A 27,669-nucleotide genomic window follows, 5' to 3' on the forward strand; every position below is an offset into this window, starting at 1 on the left:
GCTTGCTTTCTTGCGTCTTATGCCTGTACTAATGCTAATGCTAACAATGATGTGCATAAAACAGTATGTATTACTGCTGATTACAAAAAGTTGGCCCTACATCATCCTAAACAGAAATATGCAGCACAAACTTTTTTTTTTTTTTTTTCTTTCAAAAAATGTGGTGTGCATCTTATGCAGAGGTGTATCATACCTGGATATATACAGTAATCTACATGTCATTATTAATAATAACAACACGTCCATTAAATACACTAGTTTACAAATTTAAGTTTGTTCACTCGGGTTTGAATTTCAATAGGTCCTATTGCCAAAATATGTTGCTGTGATTTCAAATATTACTTAGATTTTTTTCTATCACATCCAGATACATCACAATTTAAGAAATAAAAAAGTATTGTTTTTCACGAAAGTATATAAAACTTTATTGTATTTAGTAATGACAAATTGATACGATTACATTTTTATATATCAAAAAATACGTAAATACTAACAAGTATTAATCAAAATTCTGAAACATTCATTAATCAGACCTTCGTCTCTTTGTTTGAAAAGAACGTTTAATCGTTTTTCTTTTATGTACAGTGCCAGGTTTCTCTCTTTTTAAACACCAGCAGTAGTCAGCTTGTATTCCACCTTCACTGGTACCTCTGCTCCATTTCCTTTATGTCCTGATGGAATCTCTCCCCTTGTTCTTTGCTCATCTGTGCAAGATTTTCGGGGAAAAAAATCAAGATGGGCATGCAAAAAGCGAATTTTGATGCTCATATTTCAACCTAAATTGCGAAGCTTTTCGAGAATATTTTGAACAATTTTCTCAATATCCTGTGATTTATGATTTCCTAGAAAGTTTTCCATTACACTTTTAAAAGCAATCCAGGTTTTCCTTTCAACGTCAGTCATAGTAGTTTCAAACTGACCGTCTAAAACCAATTTTCTAATTTGGGGACCAATGAAGATACTCTCCTTAAGTTTTGAATCAGATAAAAACCGGGAAATTTACTGCAAAGGTACTTAAAGAAGTTGCCATTCTTATTCAATGCTTTAACAAATTGCCTCATTATGCCTAACTTGATATGCAGTGGAGGTAAAGTATTTTATATGGCTTCACCAAACTTTCGTGCACAATATGTTTTGACCCCAGTGTAAGATTGTGCCTCCGAGGCCATTGCTTCTTTGTCCAATGCAGCGCTTTAGCTCTGCTATCCCATTCACAAATAAAGCATGGCATTTTAGTGTACCCACCCTGTTGCCCCAACAACATACATAACACTTAAGTCTCCACATAGCTGCCATTCGTGATCTTGATATTTAATTTTCTCCAGAAGCAACTTTAGATTGTCATAAGTTTCTTTTAAGTAGACTGAATGAGCAACTGGCACAGATGTGTACTTATCTCCATTATACAAGAGAACACCTTTTAAACTAGTCTTAGAAGAGTCTATAAATAGTCTCCATTCACTAAGAACGGTATGATGGAGCTCCTAAGGCACTTATTAACCAGCGATATCACTGCAATATACAAGAGGACCTTCTTGTGAAAAATACTGTATAAACTTCCTTTCACGATTTCTGTACCAGGAAAATGATGTACCTGGCGCAAGTAAGTTCTTTGCTTGAAGTCTGGATCCCAGAATTTCAGCAGCATACTTTGGAAGACCTAAGTCCCTTACTAAATTGTTCAGTTCAACTTGTGTGAATTGCTGTGGTGTTAAAACATTTTCTGGTTGATAACATTCCTCTTCACTAACCTCTTTAGCTTCTGCTTCGGTGGAAGAAGTGGACTCCAAAGTTTGTGGTGGAGGTTTTACAGGCGATCAGGTCCACGCGGAACCAGTCTTATGGCCGACGGTAGATCCGGATATTTGATGTCCTTTTTATTTTTTGAATTGTAACCTTTAATGTCACATACACAAAAATAACATTCGGCATGACTTACTGGCTTGCGCCACACCATAGGAATAGCAAATGGCAAGCACACCTTTTTTCCTTGACTCCATTTTCTAAGGTGCTTGACACATGTATGGCATACTTTATGCAGTGCCCACAATTTATCCTGATCACCTAGTTTTATGTAAAAGTATGCATAATATGATTTTTTTTACAAAATCGGTAATATTTCTCCTCTGCTTTACAGGAACAAAACATGTCAGGACTATTTATACACTTTCTGATTGCCATACTAAAAGCAAACTAACACACAATGAGAGCTCACGACGGTTTTTACAAGAGTACTGTGACTGCATAAGGGATGTGGCACTTATATAGGCTCTGTGGTTGAGTGGACTGTACAAACAAGTGAGTGCATGCTCAGACAAGTTTAACCCGTAACCACACACAGGAGTCTCCCAGACTCCACTCGGAAAATAAAATTCTGGGAATCACAGATGGGCCGGAAGAGTGGGGTGGGGGGCCCCCCGTCTACCTTCCTGGGTCAAGGTCGGCTATGTTGCAGTGTGTGTGTGTAGTTACTGGTTAAACATGCACAATCTGTTGTATTTGAGGCAAATATTTGATACTGATTACGAATATAGGGGTATAAAACTTGTAAATGCAGAAACTATAGTTATGTACACATTTGCATATAATACCTAGGTAATATTTTGTTAATGAATTGTGAAAAATCTTTACGTGATAGAAACAAAAACGGACTTCGGTTTAGTAATCAGTAAAAATGCATAAATAACTGCCACATACTTTTACTCAAACCCCAGATACACTGTAAACCAGTGTTATTAATTAACTGTTCTGTCAGCTGTTATACAAATTTTGATCATGGGGAAATCAAGTATCCAAGTACATTAAAAAAATATCTAAAAGGTATTAATACCTGTAGTAAATGTATGCCTTGTGGATACTGGACTCTCCTGGGGACTTCCTACAGGACTGAGGCTAACAAGAGGACTGGACAAAGCTCTGGAGAGAGGACGAGCTACGTGAGGTCGAGGTGTGAAAGCTGAAACTGAAAAGTGTACAAAGAGTTTTATTCGTAAATCAATAAAGCTTTATTCATTATATGCAACATGTTAAACATGCTTTTACATATCGAATCAAAACATACAGTTAATATTAAAGAAATTTTTTATAACAAAAAATTTTATTATATAAAAAAATTTAGTATATGGACAGAAAAGAAGCACCATTACCAAATAAGTATTTAGTAGAACCCCTTTAGCCGAGTGGGCAGGAGCAGGAGTGCAGTAGCACACGCTCTTTGAGTAGACCGGGGTTCAAGCCCCTGACTGCTGAATACGGTCGATCTGCCAACCCGCACTGGACCAGCGTGGCAGATTATGGTCCATTTCCCTCGGCATGAATTGTTGAGGAGGCTTCCATCCTGCAGTGGGTTGATAATGGCTGCACTTTACTTTTTACTATTAATTTCATTAAATAAATCTCCTTACTCAAATTCAAATCTTTTAACAATAGGGTTCATTCGTTTCAAATGCTCACTCAGCCAGATTAAGGCAAATGGGTACACAGAACTAAAACAGAAACAAGATCCTCCCTAATTTTAAAAACTAAATAAGATGTTTCTGTATCTCAACTAATTACTTTTGACTCAGCTGAGGAGACCACATCAAGGCCGGGACTACTTCTTCCCCATCTCTTTTGCAAACAGTATTATGGTTAAGAAACGAACCATTACAACACTTTATACACCACAATAAATACTTTAATAAAGAATAAGCATAACATTACAAATCTTATATAAAGTCCTCAGCCATGTGTAGAATGAGTAATAAGAAGTATGAATTTCCTTTCTCAAACTACTGACATCATGTTGTAAGAGATGTCTCTAATCCAGTGTCTAGCATTCTCACAACCTACTGGCTTCCCCCCCCCCCCACATACACTATTTAATCCTTAATTAATCTTACTGTTGAAAATCCAGGGTAAATTTCTTGATGTAAAAAAGTTTCCTTTATTTTTTTGTCTCTTTGCCCTCATTATCACAAAGTTCCTATTGCTATATTCTTACATGCACCTGAGAATCTGCTTGTGCATACTCCACTAATTCTGATTTTGAGTGTACCCTTTAGCCTAGTTCTTGTTGTTTCATACATGCCAGTTTAAAATCTCCCTATCTCATTTATATATACACACACCTTGCCATGTGTAGAATGCAGAAAGGAACAGGAAAAGTCTGCCAATCATATATTACGCATCTTGTATTACAAGATGGTGTTAGATTTCAACAAACTCCCCATTTTTTTAATCAGCTTAAAGATTACTTCAAACCCATAATGTTTTGCAGATTCATTTCATTTTTTTACCATTGCCTTTTATATACAGGATCGTTACTGCTGCTTTGTAATCAATATTCTATGTTATGTTATTGCTATTAAATGATATTATTTAATTTAATATTGCTATTAAATGATATTATTTAATTTAATATTGCTATTATGATATTAAATATTATTACTGCTAATACAACTGTTCACAAGCATGAAAATAGAGTATTATCTGATTACATCCAGTTTAGGAAAAAATTGGTAGAACACTAAGTGGTAATTTCACTGAATGAAAAATGTGCTTTATCAACCTACAATGAAAAGGTTTTTTTTTCTCCAGTGTATTGTAGCATCAGATTCAAGTTCCACAAAAGAAACTAATCTTTAGGCACGCTGCACATTTTCAAAAAACATACTGAGCACAATTCATTATTCTCCACACTTAACATGAGCAGAGCAGAGCACAGAGAGTTAGCATTAGTAGAGGCATATGATCAGTGGTGAGCTATAGGGGGCTCATCAGAGCCCATTGTTATTTTTTTTTTTTGAAAATTTGCAAGCCCATTATTGAAACAATCGTTTATTTTACAAATGAAATCCTGAATGCAATTATTGAGTATCCAGAGCCAAAACTATGGTGGGGCAAGCGGGGCCCCATCCCCAGCATTTTAATGGTGCAATCGATCAGTTATGCATTTTAAAATTGCTTCATTTTTGATTTAATTACAGTCGGACCTCTGTTTAACCAACTTTTTTTTTGAATTCCCCTTGGTAATTACATTTAAAATAGTAGTTTCAGTTGAACGAAAAAAATTTCCATATAACGAATGGATTATGAGAGACAACTTTGTATGCATTGTTCTCACTTGTGACCTTTAGATAATTAGAAATCACGAAAGGAATTAGCATTTCACAATGTTAGTGGTGTACCTAAAACCTATGCAGTCACATACCGAGAAGTCGTGCTAGTCAATATTGCTTTCCATAGCGGCATAGCCAGTCAGAGGATTAAGAAGATTCCCGACACGGATAATAGTCTCAGGCCAACCTGTTTTGATTAAGGATGGTTCCCCCTTCACTCTGACAAACAGGCATATGTTTTTCGGAGAAGTGGGTGATTCACGCCTTCCAGTAAATTTCTCCTGCCTATGTTTACATGGTCACAGTAGCTGAATATTCATGTGATTCCGACATTTTGCACAATATTCAAAGTACTAGTGACAGTAGCAACACAGAGGTGGGGGGGGAAATTGAGGCAACTAAGAGATTATATAAACTTTACGAAGATGAAATGTTGGCAGATTTTGAAACTTCATCGAGGCTGTCACTGTGTAGAAAATGTTCTAAAATATAATGACATACAGGCAATAAAAAAAAAAAAAAAAAAACTGTATGCATTATATCACAAATCTCCAAAAAAAAACAGCGTGAATTAAGGATGATTGCTAAAGAACTTTAAGCGGAAACTAAAGACCGGTCGTGTGTTCGGGCCACAATGAGCAGCTTGTAGCTTGCAGACGGCAATTGCGGGTTGGAGGAATTATCCCACTTTGTGCAAACATTTTGAATCAGAAGTTAAATATTCCGGATTATTAAATCAACTTTTAAATCTAGAATTTCTTAACCATTTAGCACTAATGATCGACATCCTGCAAGAGCTCTCTTACCTTTCAGAAGCTTTACAGAATCACTATGGCAAAAGCAGATATATTAATTATTCGAACTATCAATGCTATTGCTAATTTGAAAAATTCTGAAGGAAATTATGAAGTAAAATGGAGAGCATGTTGAATGAAGTGGAAAGAATTTGAAGGAATCAAATTCGAAAGTAAGACAAGTTATTAAATGCATTGTTTTATCCTTAAAGGATAAGTTATTAATGCAACAGAGCGATTTTGAATTAAATAATGAAAATAATGATACCATTGACGACGAGAATTGAAAGAAATTTTAAACACATGCTAACTGGAATCGTGGCATATGAAAGAACTTTCGTCTCAGTGGCAAGACGGTAAAAACCGAATAAGAAATTTAAGTTTCCTGATAAAATATTAAATAAAAATTAATGATTTTAGAGATTTTGACAAAGACAGTTTATCCTTAATCGAGTGAAATTCCCATTTTAATTAAGAAAGCCAGAAAAATCTTTCCATCCATTGCAATTAGCAGTGCTGAAGCTGAGTGAGCTTTCAGTGTAATGAATAATATTGTGTGAATGAATAATGTTGACAATTAAACATGTTGCAGATTATGATGACCATACATCTAAATGGAAAAGCATTGCTTCGATTTGATCCGGATGGTTACGTCAAATCATTCATCTGTAATCATCGCTCAGCTATTGAGCAAAGCAGAAGATTGACAACAAATATTAATAGAGAAGTAAAGTGTATTTATGATAAATGGCTGGAAGCCAAGAGAAGAATAAATTTTGGATGGATAGCATTCAGGAAATATAGTCACATACTGAAGAGCAATATCCCAGTTTGTCTGAAACGTAAAATAATGAACCAATGTATACTCCTCACCATGACTTATGGAAGTGAAACTTTGGCACTCACCAAAAGAATGGAAGAGAAGCTGAGAACTACACAGCAAAGAATGCAACGAATTATATTGGGAATCAGACTGTTATATAAGAAGAGAAACACATGGATTAGGCAGCAAACTCAAGTAAGGGACATTCTTATCAAAATGGTCTTGGGCAGGACACATAGCTCGAAGACATGATGACAGGTGGACTAAGAAAATAACAGAATGGTACCCAAGAGGAGCTAGAAGAAAACGTGGAAGACAAAGACGGAGATAGATAGATGAAATTCATGAGTTTTTGGGTAGTAAATGGATGGCCAGTGCTCAAAACAGAAGGAACTGGAAAGTTGCTGGAGAGGCCGTCATCCTGCAGTGGATTGATGATGATGATGATGAAAGTGTATATGACAATTTTTAGAATAAATTTTGCTTGAATATTTGTGTAATCATTTTTTTTTCAAGTAATCTGTGATTTTTGTGTACCTTTTCTAGAATAGTTTTATTTTTTTTATATAATATTTGTTTTTATACTGTGTTTTTCTATTGAAATATTTCGTGTTATTTTTTATTCGCAATATTAAAATTTTATCATGAAAAAAAATGTATCCATTATATTTCCCTAGTTGTTAAAAAAAGACGAATAAAAACGTTGAACGTGTGCCAGGCATGTGCAGTAGATGATTTATGTGAAACATCCTTCGCGTTTCTTTTAGGTATTTTGATTTGTACATATTGATTACGAAATAAAAGCTTTTTTATTGTAAAAATTTTATTGATCATTCGCAATTTTCATAATTTCTGGAAGACAAAATACAATGGATTTATGATAACTAAAGTAAGAGATGTATACTTGCTACTGCAACGTAGCTAAATGCCTCTGAAAACAGCGTCAATTGAGGTACCCGATCTTTTAGTTGAAACAACATACGCAGCTGTTAGGGGAACCTAACAATGGAATGTAATGAAACTGTGAGACAAAAAAAATAAATCGTTGACAAATATTTGTATTGTTGCAGTAATATGACAAATATTTGTATTGTCGCAATTATACTTACTACAGTAGTAATTTAAGGAAGTATGATTATGACTATTCAAAAATTCTAAAAAAGTTAGAACTCCAGACACTATCGTATCTAGGTATCCTCATAAGGGGAGGCATGACGACCAGGTTTTTAAGTTTTTTTTGATAGACCTAGGAACATTATACACATAATACCAGTCATGAAAACTGCGTCACGCACTCTAATCACACTACTAATAGTGCAAGCACAGGAAGTGCCTCTGGTGGAAGCCGCAGGTGATGTCACTTCCGTGACCGATCAAATTTACTCGTTAGAAAGTCGGAAAAGCTGCAAGCCCAGTGTTAAAATATTCACAGCTCACCACTGCATATGATGCAAGAAAGCAAGCTATACAGCATCAGCCAAAAAAAAAAAAAAAAAAAAAAAAAACCTTCCTATTTCACACATCCATCCCCTCTTACAGTTTATCCAGTTCCTCCTTAAATTTATTTAAGCTGTCTATTTCCACAACGACAGATGGAAGTTTGTTACAGCAATCGGTAACCCACTTGCTAAACGTAAATTTCCACACATAGTTATAGAACAATCTTTCCTCAATTTGAGTTTATGCCTCCTCAGGTTCATAATCTGAGAAAGAGGAAGAGGAAGAATCCCATCAGAATTGAGCCTGCTGAACCCAGTCAAGGCCTTATACACCTCAATCTGATCACCTTGCAGGTGCCTAGTCTCCAGAAGCTGCAATTTGCAGAACTTAAGCCTTTCTTGGTAAGACCACTCCTTCATTGCCCTTCTCTATACTCGCTCAAGCAACTCCACATCCTTCCTAAAATGAGGCCTCCAGACCTGTATGCATTACTCAAGGTATGGCCTGACCATTGCCTTATACAACGGAATAATTACCACCTTTTCCCTACTAGCAAAATTCCTATATATCATTGACAATACCCCATGACCTGCTATGGCGGCCTGTCTGCATTTCTCAGAAAACTTCATATTTGACTGCACAATTACTCCCAGATCTTTTTCATTTTATACAAACCTAAGTGTAGTACTACACAGTTGGTATGTTACTCTGGAATATGTATAAACTTTTTTTGGCAAACAAATGCCAAAAATTCCATTGCTTTGTTTAGTTTAAAAGTTTACTTCACATAATATGTTGTTTATAATTCTAAAATTAGTGTATTTTATTTAAAATACAAATTATGTCACGCCCAAAGAAGGGACATAAGTTCAAACAAGAGCAAATGCTCATATTCGAAGGGTATTATTGTTTTAAAAAATAATTTAAATCTATGTTTTCATTTAAAAAAAAATGGATTGTTCACAGGTATGTTCATAACAGACTGAAAATGCAAGGTGTTATTAAAAAAGTGAACAATTTTAAATTGCTTGTTGCTAATAAAAGGATAGCACTTGGAGAGGGGGAGGCACGTTCCCCCACTGCAATGTTCATAGCCATGCCCAATCCAAGATTAAACCCAGAGAGGTGGCACCCCTAGAATAGATCCACCTAATGGTGAATCTATTATAAAAAGTTTTGGAAATCCACATCAATAAATAAAACATACACATATTTTTAAAAAGAAAAAAAATATTACAAAATAACCAAAAAAAGTTGGCAGATCTTCAATAAACAGTATTACATTGTGGCTTTTAGAATTTTTATTACTCTACTTAACCTATTTCCCTCAAATTTTTTTTTCATAATATGTATTATATACATTTGTATCTTATTAGAATTTTGTAGAGCAACAACTGTTAAAATTATTTGTACATTTTTTCAAATTGGATCTAAGAAATACCTGTATATATAAAAAAAAAAAAAAAAATATATATATATATATATATATAAAAATATATATATATATATATATATATATATATATATATATATATATATATATATATATATATATATATATATATATATATATATATATATATATATATATATATATATACACACACTTAAAAGTTAATTTTAATTTTTTTTTTACCTTCACTGATTTGTAAACTATGCCTTGCCATAAGGTCTCTCTGTTGTTGGAGGAATACTTCTCTTTCTTTCTGCTGTTTTATCAATTCACTATCACCATCTTCCTTTATTCTTCCTTCAGTAAGATCAATGACTTCAGGCTGTAGAGAATCTTTCATCTCCTGGGCCATAGCTGCTTCTGTTTCTTCTTCTACATTTTCTACCTGATTTTTACTACTGGCTCGTGTTAAAACTGTCTGTCTAATGTGCTGTACAAAAGAAAGAACAGTTCTAACATTGGTGCTTAAACTATTTACAGCAGAATATGATAAGACATCATTTAATAATCTAAGTACTGGTGAGATTGCTAAATATGAATACGGATTTTTTTTAAATTTTTTTTTTTAAGTAAACACTTACTCCAGTGTGAGAACCACTGGAGTCTGTGAACCTCCAGGGGTCTGCAAAGATACAGCAATAAATATGAAGGCTATGCTCATAAAAGTGTTATAAATATTTAAAACAAAAAATCATTTACTGTGCTGGATTCTGGTGAAAAATTATATCCATTTTGCATATATTTTACATGTAAGACATTTTATTTTTATAAAAGAAACAATTTTATTTCAGTTTATGTAAATAAACTGAAATAAAATTTTCACACCTACCTTACTGTTTCAATTTTCAGTCATGGGCATCATTCTGTTCCCAGTTTTCACCAAGTACTCAGCACAAGTGCTGACTACTCAGTGTTGGTCTTCAGTGGAGCAGAATAATTCCCAGAACCAAAAATTGAATGCAGTACAGGGTACAAATTTTATTTGATTTCGGCTTTTAAATATCCCCCTCCACAATACAATAGTATTAATGCAAGCTGCAGTGAATAACTAAGTCATAAATACTTTGGGTAATAAGACACAGGTAAGTAACTTTTAGTTTTATAATATTATAGATATCTTTAATACATGGTAGCACCCAACTGCTAGTCCATCTCCACATTTTTATAATAATATAATAAATTGATCGTGTTATCATGAGATTAAAAATTTCCATAGAGAGAATTATACAGCCATTTTATGTAACCACTACAATATAGTAGCCATGTAATTTTCACATATTTTATACAAGAATAAAAAAAAATAAAATACTCAGTCTGGAAAGTAAACTGTCCCTGCAGTCTGAAAAAAATGTTTCAGACTGCAATTAATTTATCTGGAGACTCAGATAAGAAACCTTTCTGCATTCTATATAATCACAATAGGAGACAAACTAATAATTACTCATAAATTTACAATTGAATTGTTTAGCTAGAGCTCATAAATTTATTATTAAATTCTTAAACAAATTATACCTGTTTTAAAAGATTATGTTGATGCTGTTGATCATAAATATGCTTTTCTCGTAAATAATGTTCACTCTGTTGAGGTGACAGCATGACTTGTGGCTGTAACATAGGATGACCCAATGGAAGAGGAGCAGACTGAGTTCTTCCCAATGGCCGATGTATGCTTCTGAATAAATATAATCAATATTACCACAAATTATCAAAATTAAACATTTTTAACAATGCAAGAGTTCCATGTTAAGAGAAAGATATATTGCACTAAACTGCTATAAAAGATGATGATTACATAACAAAAATGAAAGTAAAATTAAAATATTTGTTGGCTTCGATAGCTGTTTTCTTTCCCCGACACAGAAGAATATTAATACCACAATGAATATGAAATAAAAGTCCAAAAGCCACTGCAATAAATATTAATCAAGTCATAAAAGTACTTTATGAAATCTCATCACATGTATTAAAAAGAAATGACAGCAACAATCCTTTGCATAATTATAAAAAAAAAAAAATGTTCCTGCTGGGAAGGTCCTAAAGGAAGTGAATATGGCAAAACAGTATTTTTCTGTGCTGCCACTATAAATCAGTAAGTATTAAGGCTGCATTGTAAAAGGAAAAAAAATAGATAAAACTGTTATAAAAAACATAAAATTATTAGCAGTAAGGTTCTTAAAAAAAAAAAAAAAAAAAAAACAGTTTGCACATGGAAAGTCATTAATTCTGTTCCTGATAAAGACTAAAAGCAAGGGGAGGACAGAACATAATCTAAATTTTATTAACTCTTCCAATGTTCTTGTGAGCCCATCTACACTGAACAGTATAGAATAGGGACATAGAAATAACAGAGCAGATAAAAAAGTATAGGAGTATAGTAAATAAATTTTATGAATTTGAAGTGCTGGTCACAACATCAAATGCAGACATTGTATCACGCAGATATAAGGGATGCAGGATTTGTATATGGGGAATACAATGTATACAGAAAGGACAGAAGGGGAGTGCCCTTCTGTCCTTTCTGTAAGAAGTGCATAAAATCTAGGGCATTGCATCCAGTGGATATGGGGAGGTGGTCAGTTTGGTGTGATGGCTTCAATAAGCACTAGGAAAGAAAAATTGAGAATAGGAGTGTGTTATAGGCCTAATGACTCTGATAAGTACAATGAACAGCTGTACAGAGAAAGAGAGAGCCAATAATTCAGAATTCCTTATCACGGGAGATTAACTTTCCAGGTGTTGACTGAAATTTGTGGGTTGGTCACTCACACTCTAGCAAGACTTTTGTAGATTTCTTGGATGACTGTTTTCTACAGCAGCATGTTCAAGAGCAACAAGAGGAAGCAATAATCTTGATTTGGTTATCAGCAGTGATTCTTCATACATTAAGAATCTGCAGGTAAAAGACCCACTGGGTGGCAGTGATCACAGTGTAATAATGTGGAATTTAATTAAAGACGTAACTACTGTCAAAAGTAAAGGGAAAGGATTTTTCTTTCTACAGGGGTCTCACACAGTTTTTAAATTCTACACAGTGGAACCAACTGATGTATTACCAACAGCAAATTCTAAATGAGAAGCAATTAAGGAATTAACCTTGTAAGCTAGTAGGCTTTTCATAGTCCATAAATGGGTAACATAAGCCAGAATATCACCAGTGGATCGACACTGACGGAATCCATACTGGCGATCGTTGATCAGACGGAGGGTTTCTAGGTAGTTTAAGAGTTGGCGGTTAATTGATTTCTCCATTACTTTAGAAAGAGTAGAAGTGATTGCAATGGGACGATAATTGGATGGGAGGGATTTGTCACCCTTTTTAGGAACTGGCTGGATATGAGCAAATTTCCAAGCAGAAGGAAAAACACCTTTGGAATAAGAAAGTGAAAAAAGGCGGCAAAGAATAGGAGTAAGTTCAGGAGCACAAGTTTTGAGAACAAGTGGAGAAATACCATCAGGACCTAGAGCTTTCTTAGCATCAAGATTCATCAAAATCCTTCTGATATCCTTTTGACGGAAGACCACAGGAGGCATTGAATGGAGCGTGTTAGGAATGGTGGGAGGTGTTTTACCAAGATCATTAATACATGAGCTGGAAGAAAAATGGGATGCTAGCAGGTCAGCTTTATCCTTGGCTGAAGTGACAACAGAACCATCTGGTTTGGACAGAGGTGGGAGCAGAGATGGGCAAAAGTTGCGGCCAATAGCTTTGGCAAGAGACCAGAATGCTCGGCTACCATTAGGGCAAGAAGCAAGTTTTCTACTCTTAGCCTGTTCAAACTCTAGTTTGGACTGATTGTGATCGCAGAAATGAAAATTACTGTATATGGGTGAGCATGGAACTTAAATAGGGATTATTTGTCTTCACACATGGGCCTAAAGGACCACGAGCCGGAAATTAGATATGGCCGGCAAACATTCACAGGATTCTCATGTAATTTAATTTTGACGGTTTCTGCAATTAAGTCTCGTATGATTACGTTCGACACCAAGTATTTTGGCCTCGTTAAATAAAAAAAAAATCAGAGGAACCCACGTAGAACCCTGATAAGATGAGTCGCAATCACAGCAAGAAATGTTGTATACTAGATCATTTATTTATTAGTTAGCATTAGTAGAGGCATATGATGCAAGAAAGCAAGTTTATGCAGCATCAGCCAAAAAAAAAAAAAACAACAACACACACACACACACACACACACACACACACACTCTCACTCCCATTTCACTCCTCCGTACGTTCAAAGTACCTGTCCAGCTCAGCCTTAAATTTATTTAGGCTATCAACTTCCGCAACAAAGGATGGAAGTCTGTTCCACCAACTAACCACCCGCTGGCTAAAGGCAAACTTCCACACATCTATCCTACAGCTGTCTTTCCTCAATTTGAATTTATGCCCTCTCAACTGATTATTCTGAGCAAGAGAAAGAACTCCATCAGCATTAGTAGTAGTAGTAGTGGCATGTGATGCAAGAAAGCAAGTGTATGAGCTTATGCAGCATCAGCCAAAAAAAAAAAAGAAAAAAATCACACCATTCCCTCCAAATGCCTGTCTAGTTCCTCCTTAAATTTATTTAACCTATCAACTTCCACAACGACAGATGGAAGTTTGTTCCAGCAATTAACCACCCGCTGGCTAAAGGCAAATTTCCGCACATCTATTCTACATCTGTCTTTTCTTAATTTGAATTTATGCCCCCTTAGGTTTGTAATTTGAACAAGTGGAAGGATTCCATCAGAATTCAGCTTGCTCAAAGCCATTTAAGGCTTTATACACCTCAATCAGATCACCTTGCAGATGCCTAGTCTCCAGACACTGTAATTTGCAAAATTTAAGCCTTTCTTCATAAGAGCAACCTTTTGTTCCATTCACTAATCTTGTTGCCCTTCTCTGTACTCGTTCCAACAGCTCTACATCCTTTTTAAAATGAGGCCTCCAGACTTGTATACAGTACTCAAGGTGTGGCCTGACCATTGCCTTATATAAGGAGATAATCACCTCCTTATCCCTGATAGAAAAATTCCTGTATATCATTGACAAGACACCACAAGCTACTCTTTCAGACCGTCTGCACTGCTCAGAAAACTTCATATCTACCTGCACAATTACCCCCAGGTCCTTTTCGTTCTCTACCACTGTCAGCGTAGTAACACAGAGTTGATACGTCACCCTGGGGTTCTGTTCCCATATGTAGTACTTTACATTTGTCAATGTTAAACTTCATTTGCCACCTCTCAGCCCATCTGCTCAACTTTTCTAGATCCTGTTGCAGCAGCGTACTGTCATTATTATCCTTAACAACCTTGCCAACCTTCGTATTGTCTGCAAACTTGGACATTAAGTTTGATATACCATCATCAACATCATTTATAAACACAGAAAACAACAATGGACCCAATACTGAACCCTGAGGGACTCCACTAATAACATTAGTCCACAATGAGCAGTGTCCATTGATTACCACTCTCTGTCTTCTCCCACTCAATCATCCCTTTATCCATAGCAGCAATTTACCCCCAATGCCACACTGCTCCAATTTGTGCAGCAGTCTTCCATGTGCAACAGTATCAAAAGCCTTTCTAAGATCCAAATATATGTTTTGCCCTTTTTTTAAGGGAAAGTCTTGCCTGACCAATTTGATTGGTCAGGCAAGACTTTCCCTTAACAAAACCATGCTGTGTCCAAGCTATAACTGAAATCTTGTCTAGATGATCCTGCAGTGCTTCTTTAGCCAGTGCCTCCATTAATTTTCGTGGAACAGAAGTTAGACTAACAGGTCTATAATTACTTGTGTTGCCCTTTGATCCTCCTTTGTGAATTGGGGTCACATTTGCACATCTCCAGTCCATGTGTACCTCCCCTGAGTCCAAAGAAGCTCTCATAATTATGGCTAAGGGTTTGCTTACTTCCTTTGCTGCCTCCTTTAATATAACTGGATAGATCCTGTCCACACACCAGGTGCCTTTTTTATGTTTATCTTCAACAATTTCTCCTCCACTTTCCTCTCAGTTATTACAAAATCATCCAGCTCACTGCCAGAGTTTAACTCACCTCCGGCACTCCCCCCCCCCCAGAACAACTCCTCATGGGTGAATGTAGATGCAAAATGCTCATTTAGTTTGTTAGCCAAATGAGCAGGATCATCAACAGTTCAAACATCAATATCCAGTGGACCAGTCTGATTCATCCCTTTCCTTCTAGAGTTTACATAGGTAAAGAACTCTTTGTTGTTTTTCTTTGCATCCTTTGCCAAGGATTTCTCATAATCTGCCTTTGCCTACCTAATCTCTTTTGTGACTTGGTTACAGACCAGCTTATATCTATCATAGGCTTCCATGTCACCGATTAATTTATATTTATTCCATGCATTTTTCTTCTCTTCCACGTCTCATTAGTTCATCTGACATCCATTTAGGCCTAAACCTTGAACAATATTTCTTAGTTGGTATGTAGAGCCTAGTAGCTTACAAGATAAATTCTTTGAATGCTTCCCATTTTGAATTTGCTGTTGGTAACATCATCAGTTGGTCCCACCGTACAGAATATAAACGGTCTCAGACCACCATAGTCACCTTTACGAAAGCAAAAACCCTTGGTAGTTACCTCTTTGAGTAAATCCCACTTCAGCACACTGTGATCACTGCCACCTAGTGGTTCCTTTATCTGCAGATTCTTAATGCATGAAGAATCACTATTGATAATCAGATCAAGAGTATTACTCCCTCTAGTTGCCTCCCGAACATGCTGATGTAGAAAACAATCATCCAATAAATCCACAAAACCTTGATAGTGTGTGAGTGACCAACCCACAAATTCCAGTCAATGTCTGGGAAATTAAAATCCCCCATTATAAGACTCTCTGATTTACTGGCCCACTATTTACCTGTACAGTTCCTTATTATGCTCATCAGAGTCATTAGGTCTATAACACACTCCTACTCTCAATTTTGATCTCCCAATGTCATAACAAACTGACTCGACACTGCACTGTCCAGTGATATCGACTGGCTTCACTTCCTTAGATTTTATGTGTTTCTTAACTAATAGTATAACCCCTCCTCCCTTCCTATCTTGTCTATCCTTCCTGTACACATTGTACTCCCCAAATTCCAGTTCTGGGTGACACCACGTCTCTCATATCCCAACAATATCTGCCTTTGATGTTCTGAGCAATACCTCAAATTAATCAAATTTATTTACCAAACTCCTAGTATTGGTGTACATGCAAGTATACCTGCACCTGTTCCTATACTTAGCTACCCTAACACAACCCATGTGTTTACTTGTTCCGCAATGACTCCCAACAGTCTCTGAAATACCCTGCATCTTGTTTTCCAGGCTGTGCTCATTCCAATAGAAGCAGTGCAAAAATCACTTTCACCTCTGCCAGTGACTACTGTTAATCTATTAGTCCTTGTATCCCCCCAAGCTAGCAGTTTTCTGACTCATCTAACACTGCCTCGATAGCATCAGCAAACATTCTTGCACCTTTTCTATTTAAGTGTATCCCATCCCTGTAGAAGCAGTCTCTCCTGTTAACAAGTACAGACCAGGCTGGAAAAAAATTCCACCCTTTGAGCCTTGCACAATCTTTCCAGGGCCGAATTGATTGACAAGGCTCTCATCATATACTCCCTCCTATCGTGTCTGGGCAGAATTGCAGACACTTTCAAATTCAACCCTAATTCACGGCTTTTTTTCAACAGTGACCTGTACTTGTTAAGTAATTCTGCTGGTCTCCTACTCTTAATATCATTAGTGCCAACATGTACAACAATATCACCCTTTGTGCCCTTAAAAGATGATATCTGCTCTACGTCATCAACCTTTGCCCCTTGCAGACATACCCTGTTCCTGTTCCACCTGTCCTTTTTACATAGCATGTTCCCCGTTTCCCTGACAATAGAGTCACCAACAACTACTAGTTCCTGTTGGACCAGCGCATTCTGCCTTGGGGGTTGCCACTGTGTTGCGTGATGATCAAGTGCAAGCTCTAGTGTTGATGTGGGCAGCTGAGAGCTTGATGGGCCCCTCAATTTAGATCCTTCGAGGGCATCCACCCTGTCCTTCAAGCTCTCATATAGGCCCATAACAACACTGAGTTGTCGCCTCTTTCCCTCACACTCCTTACATCGTACGCACACAAAGACAATATTTCTTAGTTGGTATGTAGAAGGACCCTTGGCGATATCATGTCCCGTACCTGATTGCTCCACAAACATCAAGCAAGCAGTGCATTTTAAAAGGCTGTGATTCAGAGGGCAACTGCCCCCCCTCAGTTCTTCCCTGAGCCACAGCACTCCATTTAGCTTGAGCCTTTTGCTTTGTTGCTCTGGTCTGAGTCATGATTCCGATTCAATTTCAATAAAATTCCAATTTCAGTACAAAATTTTCACCCTAAACTTGTATCCCAACGCAGTTGTAACACTATATATCTATATATATATTTTTTAAGTGTCAAGTATTATCTTCAAGTTTCTTTATATAAGTTCCATATCAAGTTATGTATTAATTAATTTTGTTACGTTCGTAAAATCTAAGTCGTTATATGTATTTAATTAAGAGTACAATTTAATTGACAATGAATTTCAACAAGATTAATAAATTTACTGATTAATTGATAATATTATATACTATACTAAGCTAACACTACCTAGTTCGAGATATAATGTTGTATCGTATAACAATGGCGGCAAGTTACGAACTTGCCGCCATTGTTAAATCTACGGACACTGAAATATTAATTAACTTCCAAAATCTCGCTGTCTCAATTCAGAATAAATCAAGGATCTTGCCTAGGTCTATAAGCTACTTACAGAAAATAATTTAATATAACAATTGGTCAATAAAGTGGCTAACTATAGCTAAAAACGTCCGGTTCACAGGCTCTGCAAAATTTGTAAAACACGTGGATACCCTTACCGATACTAAGTAATAACTTACAAAATCTCTATCTATGTTAAAATTTAAACTAAGTATCATAACTAGGAATATAGAGCTACTCTATAAAATAAGTTGATATGCCAATCCAAGCCAATTTAAGTTAATAAAACAGAAAAAAACTTCTCTATGTTCCTCAGCAGTAAAAACTTCGCCTGCACAAGGCTACTCTCATGCTCCACTGCCATTATGTTGTGAACAAAGAAAGGACTGAGCGATTGTTCAGCATAGTGTGTAATTTCCATATTGGAATGGCTACAATTTTAAATTCGGTCTCTTTAAAGAATCTGTTAAGTTGTTTGTGCCACTGTTCAACATATAGGACAGAAATAAAGTATTTTTTGATATTACTATTGTTGGTTGGTGTATTTTTTTGTCTTCCATCCTTAGCTTGTACCCTAATTCTGTCTATTGTAGCAAGTGGGTAACCCCTGTTTAAGAATCTTCTAGTTAATATTTGTATTTCTCAGCCCAAAGCAGATTCCGTCATTGAATATTTATAAGCATTGAGAAATTGATTAAAGATATTCAATCTTTTGTAGTTGAATGGGTGACAGCTGTTATAATGCAGAAACATACCGGTGTTTGTATACAAAAAAAAAAAAAAAAAAAAAAAAAAAAAATTTGTATACAAACAAATTTTTGGTTTGCCAATGGGATTAAGCCTGAGCGACCTAATATCAAAGATCTATCTCTCAATTATTGAACGTATACATTTGACGCCTTTTCTACCCTGTATCACATACTATGGGAGGTATTTAGACAATGTTCTAGTCATTACCGATAGTAGCACTATCCAAGACATTTTACATTTGTTTAATAATATTCATTCTAGACTCAAATTTACATTGGAGAGGGAGAATAAGGATACTAAGTCATTAATTTTTCTAAATTTCATGCTTACTGCGAATAAATTCCAATTTAACATCTATCGTAAACCTACAAACACCGGTATGTTTCTGCATTATAACAGCTATCACCCGTTCAACTACAAAAGATCAATTTTCTCAATGCTTATAAATATTCAACGACAGAATCTGCTTTGGGCTCAGAAATACAAATATTAACCAGCAGATTCTTTAACAGGAGTTACCCACTTGCTACAATAGACAGAATTAGGGTACAAGCTAAGGATAGAATACAAAAAAATACACCAACCAACAACAGTAATAATAAAAAATACTTTATTTCTGTCCCATATGTTGAACAGTGGCACAAACAACTTAACAGATTCTTTAAAGAGACCGAATTTAAAATTGTAGCCAGGCCAATACGGAAATTACACATAATACTGAACAATCACTCAGTCCTTTCCTTGTTCACAACACAAATAAATGACCTAGTATACATTTCTTGTGGCGATTGAAACTCTTCTTATCAAGGTTCTACGTGGTTTCCTCTGATTTTCTGTGTTAATCAACACACAGCCTCAGTTCGTGCTTCTCGTTCAGCAGTGTCAGAATTAGCCTTTCATGCCGTTAATGAAAAACATACTTTTTTTATTTAACGAGGCCAAAATACAGTGTCCAACGTAATTATACAACTTAATTGCAGAAACCGTTGAAATTAAATTACATGAGAATCCTGTGAATGTTTGCCGGCCATATCTAATCTCCAGCTCATGGTCCTTTATGTGCATGCACGAAGACAAATAATCCCTATTTAAGTTCCATGCTCACCCACATATGGTAATTTTCATTCCTGTGATCAGGACATACAGTCAAAAAGTATCGTCAGCTTCAGGAAGGAAAATCGTTTTGCAATTTTTTTCATTAAATTAATTTTTTACTTAATTTTTAAGTGTGTTAAATTGATTTTTAATTGTGTTCATTTGATTTTTAATTATTGTTAACTATTTCTTACTGTAATGCAAGATTTTCGATTTTTTAATTGTTTTCATTTTAATTTCTGGAGAGTATCATACAGAAATGTTCTACGTATCATACTGAGGTAAACTTTTCCTATTCTTTTACAAATTATGTAAACAGTAGAAGGAAAGGGATGAATCAGATTGGTCCACTTGATAACGATCGTTTCACTGTTGATGATTCTACTCAGGTTACTGAAAAACTAAATGAGTATTTTGCATCTACATTCACACGAGGAATCCTTTAGGGTAATGGATGCCAGAAGTTTATCAAATTCTAAGAGGAAGCTATATGATTTTGTAATAACAGAGGAAAACAGAAGAGAAATTGCTGAAATTAAATTTAAGAAAGGCAATGGGGTGAATAGGATCTATCCAATTACATTAAGAGAGGTAGCAAAGGAAGTAAGCAAACTCTTAGCCATAATTATGAGAGCATCCTTGGATTCGGGTAAGGTCCTTGTGGACTAGAGATGTGTGAATGTATCCACAATTCACAAAGTGCGTTCAAGAGATGACATGAGTAATTACAGCTCTGTTAGTTTAACTTCTGTTACAGGGAAAATAATGGAGTCACTGGTAAAAGAGGTAATGCAGGATCATCTAGACAAGGCTGCAATTATACTTCAGACACAGCATGGGTTTGTTAAGGGGAAAATCTTGTTTTACCATTTTGATTGGATACTACAATGTGGTCACAAAGGAACTCTATGCAAAAAATAATTTTAATATCATATACTTGGATTTCAGGAAAGCTTTTGATACTGTTGCACATAAAATATTGTTGTATAAATTAGAACAGTGTGGCATTGAGGGCAAGTTGCTGCTATAGATAAAGGGATGGTTGAGTGGGAGAAGACAGAGTGGTAATCAATGGACATTGCTCTGCATGTACTAATGTTATTAGTGGAGTCCTCAGGGTTCGGTGTTGGGCCCATTGTTTTTTTTCTACATTTATCAATGATATTGAAGGAGGCATATCAAGCTTAATGTTCAAGTTTGCAGATGATACAAGGTTGGCAGGTTGGTTAATGACAGTATGGTACTGCAACTGGATCTAGAAAAGTTAGGCAGATGGGCTGAGAAAAGGCAATTGAAGTTTAACATCGATAAATGCAAAGTACTGCATATGGGTATTAGTATCCCCAGAGTAACATACCAACTGTGTGGTACTACACTCAAGAGTAGCGGAAACAAAAAAGACCTGGGGATAATTGTACAGTCAGATATGATGTTCTCTGATCAGCGTAGACAGGCTGTTAGGACAGCTCATGGGGTTTTGTCAATGATATGCAAGTATTTTGCTAGAAGGGATGAGGAGGTGATTGTCCCATTGTATAAAGCAATGGTCAGGCCACAGCTTGAGTAATGCATACAGATTTACTCATTTTAAGAAGAATGCAAAGTTGCTGGAATGGGTACAGAGAAGGGCAACAAAGGGTATGCTCTTACCAAGAAAGGCTTCAGTTCATATATAAGTTGAAAGCATGTAAGAAACACAAACTACCACTTGATTAGCAAGCAAAATTAAAAGAAATGAAGGTAACAACATCTAGGAGTGGCTGTTGCATAAATGCTCTCCTTTGTTCCTATACATATATAACTATGAAATGTATGGCCAGTAGCATGGCAAACCAGTAGAGTGATGAATTTAACAAATAAAACAGCACTAAACACAAGAATAATGAAGAATAGGGTACAGTTGGGAAACACTCCTAAAAAATTAAAAGAAATTTAGTGGCACCCTCCTGAAAGCACCAGATTCCGACTACCTAATACATTTGCTTATAGTGATATTTCACATAATTTGGAATCTGGTGCTTTGAGGAGGGTGCCACTAAATTTCTTTTAATTTGGACTTTCTAAATTTATTAGAAGTGTTTCCCAACTGTACCCTATTCTTCATTATTCTTGTGTTTAGCATGTAATATACATCATTTGTTATTTTTATTTTATTTTATTTGTTAAATTCATCTTCACTCTACTGGTTTGCCATGCTACTGGCCATACTTTTTATTTTATTTTTAACCTTACATTTCATAGTTAAATACACGTAACATGTTGTGGTTTTTGCATGTTTGCTCTGCTATTTTCTTTTTATTTTTCATTTAATTTTGTACTTATTTTTGCTATCTATTCTCCGATTCAATTGGAATTATATATATATATATATATATATATATATATATATATATATATATATATATATATATTATTCATTATAAAATAGCAGAAAAAGAAGCTCACCTGTGAAGTCTAACTTGGGCAACATGAGTATCAGTAACTGTACTAGAAGGATAAACACCTGTTATGAGGGAAAGAGCACCAGAAGAACCAGGTCCAGCATGGCTATCTAACATTTTTGCTTGATGATGTATATAGCTTGGACTTGTTGGGGGTGTGAACTCTCCATCAATTACTGAAATGAGAAAAGCCTGTGTGAAGTCAATAAACGATATAAAAAATAAATAGCAAACATGTTTTTTCATATTTGTAATACTTATGCACATGGGTAATTGAAAAGTCAGCAAAAAATAATTCAAAATTGCTGCTTGTGGGCTACAGTTCACTTCTTTGATACTACCTTTATTTTCAGTCTTTTCTGAACATAACTGTGAAAATTCCCATACCCAGTACACAAGGGACCGATATGCAATTAACTGGATGTGGCAAAGTCTTAGATAACCCAGCTGATGTTGCTGATGAATTGAATAGATACTTCCCATCAGTCTTTACTGACAAAAGACCCTTCATGCTGCTTATCAGAAAAACTTTCAAGCCTACAGGGAAATAAGGCTCCTAAAGTTGATGGCGTATACCCAGTAATTTTGAGGGAGGCATACAGAAAGTGTATTGAACCATTGAAGTTAATTATAAACATCATTGGACTTGGGAGAGATTCCTTCAGAATGAAGAAGTGCCAATGTATCACCAATGCATAAAGGCAAGTTCTAAGAGTGAAGTTGGTAACTACAGACTGGTTGGTCTGACTTCAATGGTATGAAAAATCTTAGAGACAATGATCAAGAGTGCAATCCAGGGACATTTAGATAGATATGGCATTCTTAAGGACACACAACATGGTTTTGTTAAGGGAAAATCATGTTTATCTAATCTAGTAAGCAATTTTGACACAATTACAGCAGACTCTCAATTTACTGGGATTTGATTAACCGGGACAGTTCAAGATTCCAAATTAAAAAAAAAAATAAAAATCAACCAGAAATAATAAAATTCAAGTAATGACTAGAATAGGTATAAACAGATGTTTTGGAAGTCATAAATAAGCGACAAGAAGCAGCGTTATAAGTCGTCATTGGGAGATTAGTGTGCCTATTATCTTGCAATCCCCTCTGTCTTCACATCCGCCGCCCCAAAAAAAAAAAAAAAAAAAAAGAGACCAAATGTTTAGTTTGTTTTAGTGCGTTACATCAATTGTGTTCCATTGCACTGCAAAAAGACAAATTTTGTTTCGTTATTTATGTCAGGGATGTCAATTTTTTTTTGTTTAGAAATCGCGGAAAAGAGTTGCGTTTTCAGTTAAACAAAAACTTGAAATTATTCAAAAGTTTGAAAAATGAAAACAGTGCATCTGTTAAATCTCTAAAGAACCATTATAATGTTGGTGACTAAACCATACGCGACATCGTAAAAAATAAAGGGATGCTATTAGATATAAAATCAACATTTCAAAAAAAAAATAAAGAGAAGCATTGTATTGGACGCACGAGTAGCGCATGGTAAGTTTTTTCATTTTTTATCTATAGCCATAATTTTTACGTCATTTCCTAAATATTTTTCGATGTTCAGCAACCTACGGACTTGGGCAAATTTTTTTTCACTCTTTTTTTTTAGGATTGTAAAATTTAAAACAAACAAAAAAAATAATAATAAGCAATCAATAACGAACATCACGGCATGCACAAATGGGATACAGAGTAACAAGACAAAAAAATAGGAAAGAAGAGAATATTCTTAAAATTTGTTTTTTTTGAAGATTTCAGTGAAGGGGAACACATTTCACCATAATAAGATCGAGTTTACTACCCGTTTATAATGAATTGCACTAACAATAAAGTGCAAATTGTTTTTATTGTTTTATGGCAGTGACCTCCAGAAATGTGCTTTAGTAAAATGTGAGCTCACGTGGGGTGATAATAGTGAGCTTTAACTCTGTGAAATTCTTTACATAAAATTTCATTTTGACCATTGTCATCAGTGATACATTATTCTATAGGCAAAAAAAAAAAGACATTTGCCTCGGGCCCTGATCAGAGGGTCCCCAAAAATCACTGTTTCAAAAACTCATTGCTGTTTTTTACTAATACTTTTTAAGTGATTTTTATCGGAAACTGAACTTTCTACCTATCAAGGTCAATGAACTTTACTTGAAGATTAATTTGACAATTACGTTTTTACAAAAATTTACTGATTTTGAAATTTTATATTTAGTTCTTATGTCACATAATCTGTTTGTTTGGTTGTCACAATACAATGAAATTGAAAGTGTTCTTTATTAGTTTTTAATTTAGATGGGGCCCCCAAATTTCATTTTGACTTTGGCCACATGTAGGTATAATGCACCACTGGTTATCATGGTGCCAACTAAGAGAATAAGTGACGGCGGTACTACTAAATCTACCGAGAAAAGGAAAGCGATCGATTTGGATCAGAAAATTAAAATAAGGATGTATAAAAATGGTCAAACATTAACAAATATCGTGCTGAATTCAGATTTGTCAATAATATAGTAGCAATATGTTATTAGTCATTGCCGAGTTACGTAAAACTCAAACTCGACTTACGTATGAAGTCCTGTAATGTATCTCTTACTTATGTTGGGGACTTCTGTATTTTTGAATTAACTGGGAAATCAATTATCCGGAATTTTTTTTTTACCATCTATCCCGGAAGGTCGAGAGTCTACTATACTCATGAGCTGGATGTAGGGAACAATTTCGACATAGTTTATCTGGATTTTAGCAAGGCATTTGACTTAGCCCCTCATGAGAGGCTACTGTATAAGCGGGAACATGTTAAGATTACCGGAAATATTCCAAGATAGGCTACAGGGGTGTTGTGATTAATGGATATTCTTCAGATTGGTTGGTTTGTTTGTTTGTTTGTTTGTTTGGTTTTTAGGAGCATTAGCAACTAAGGCCATATTGGTCCGGGGATATGCAGTGGTCATTCCCTGACCTTTCTGCATCCTCCATATTTGGTGGTCATGTTTCAGATTGGTAACATCAGAAGTGGGGTTGCCCAAAGATTGGTTCTTGTACCACTGTTTTTTCTCATTTTCATAAATGACATCAATAAAGGGTGTGATATCAAAATTTGCAGACAACAAAGAATGGGAGAGCTATTAATGATCAATGACAAACAGCACTCCTTCAGGATTGCACAGGCTTCAGGATGGTTTGAAAAGTGGTAGCAAAAAGGAAAGTCTTACAATTGGGGAACAGCAATCCCAAAATAACTTGTACACTTGGTGTACAAGTTATTTTGGGATTGCTATTCCCCAATTGTACAAGTGAAGTACAAGTAAATTAAAAACAGTAGAGGAAGAAAGGGATTCTGTGAGTTACGATATGGGCAGATATGAAGTTTTCTGAGCAGTATAAGCAGGTGGCTAGGAAAGCCCATGTTGTCCAATCAATGATATATCGAACGAAGGGGTCCTCTTACCAAGAAAGGCTAAGTTCTGCAAATTGCAACAGCTGGAGGCTAGGCACCTGCGAGGTGATCTGATTGAGGTGTATAAGGCCTTGAATGGGTTGAGCACCCTGAATTTTGATGGGATTCTTCCGCTTGCTCAGATTACAAACCTGAGGGGGCATAAATTCAAATTGAGGAAAGACAGTTGTAGAATAGATGTGCGGAAATTTGCTTTTATCCAGCAGGTAATTGCTGGAACAAACTTATATCTCCTGTTGTGGAAGTTGATAGCTTGAATAAATTTAAGGAGGAACTGTACAAACTTTTAGAGGGAATGGATGTGTGAAATTGTTTTTTTTTTTTTTTTCACACTTGCTTTCTTGCATCACATGCCTCCATTATTACTACTACTAATATCCTGTAGAGATAGGGAGGTCAAAATCCCACTGCATAACACAATTGTAAGACTGCATTTGAAATACTGTGTGAATATTGCATTATCTGAAAAAGACATTGAGCTTCTTGAACAGGTCCAAAGTTGGGCAAATCACGTGGTAAGGTTGGCAAAAGGCCAAGCATACAAGGAAAGATTCAGATTATGTGGGCTACAGAGCTTGGCAACCAAGCACATTAGAGAAACCCTAATTGGGGTTTATAAGGCTCTGAGAAACCTTGCAAACCAATGCCAATCATCAAGTCTTAAACTATGCCAATCAACCACATACTTTTTTTTTATTTTTTTTTTTTTTTTATTAAAGGCTTGTGGGCTACAGTTCAATGAAAATTTGCATCCCACACTTCTTTATGCATTGTGGAAGCACAGGTTTGTCTATGGCCACTTGTTATTTGGTTTTTTTTTTAGGAGCATTAGCAACTAAGGCCATATTGCTCCGGGGATATGCGGTGGTCATTCCCTGACCTTCCCACATCCTCCGTATTTGGTGGCTCATGGGCTCGAACCCTGGTCTAATCAAGAAGCATGTGCTACGCACCGCTGCTCCTGCCCACCTGGCTACGAAGGCACCTATGGCCACTTGCAGTTCTAAACTCAAATTCTGATAGCAAGTGAGGTAACCAGTTGGTATTTTACAGTTAGTCATCTCTTCGATTCAGTGTTACCTCTGGCCTTCCATTTCTTTAGCACACTGCCAATTACAAACTCGGGAATGTCTAATTCCTGAGAAATAAAAGCACACCCAACATCCAATAATCGATCTTTTAACTCCGATAACGCTTTCCGTGTATTCCTCATTCAGCATATGTGTCTGAAATAAATTCTGGAATAATTGCTGATTGCATATAAAAGTCAAAATATTCCTATTGATCTAATATGATCATTGAATGGCATGTTGTACAGGTAAAATATTTAGTCTTAAGTTAAGAAATTGAGCATTTCTTCCTGCATTGGAAAAATTTTACATTTTATTTCCTAAGAAATATATACAAACTATATAGTGGAGGATCACATGACAAAACATACATTTTATGGTACAATTCTCTACCACCTCTTCAGTGTCTTGTTGCTGCCACTATATTCACTTAGAACCTAACTGTACAGAACTGTAAAAGGATGGCAACTGATGTTCTTGTTTCTATC

General features: G+C 35.6%; 1 protein-coding gene across 12 annotated transcripts in view; it reads right to left on the reverse strand.

The window, feature by feature from the left end:
- Nucleotides 1-27,669, reverse strand: part of LOC150079426 (histone deacetylase 4-like) — a 352,480-nt gene that overhangs the window by 136,144 nt on the left and 188,667 nt on the right. For all 12 annotated transcript variants that reach the window (XM_090383436.1, XM_090383431.1, XM_090383432.1 and 9 more), the window contains 4 exons: nt 22,662-22,833; nt 11,122-11,281; nt 9,793-10,039; nt 2,831-2,962 (listed from right to left, as the gene is read on the reverse strand). In XM_090383436.1, coding sequence (XP_090239562.1) covers nt 2,831-2,962; nt 9,793-10,039; nt 11,122-11,281; nt 22,662-22,833 — 711 coding nt within the window. The remainder of the gene's footprint in view (nt 1-2,830; nt 2,963-9,792; nt 10,040-11,121; nt 11,282-22,661; nt 22,834-27,669) is intronic.

Source organism: Mastigoproctus giganteus, chromosome 10 (assembly GCF_048544385.1).
Source record: "Mastigoproctus giganteus isolate SK-2022 chromosome 10, ASM4854438v1, whole genome shotgun sequence".
Classification (NCBI taxonomy): domain Eukaryota; kingdom Metazoa; phylum Arthropoda; class Arachnida; order Uropygi; family Thelyphonidae; genus Mastigoproctus; species Mastigoproctus giganteus.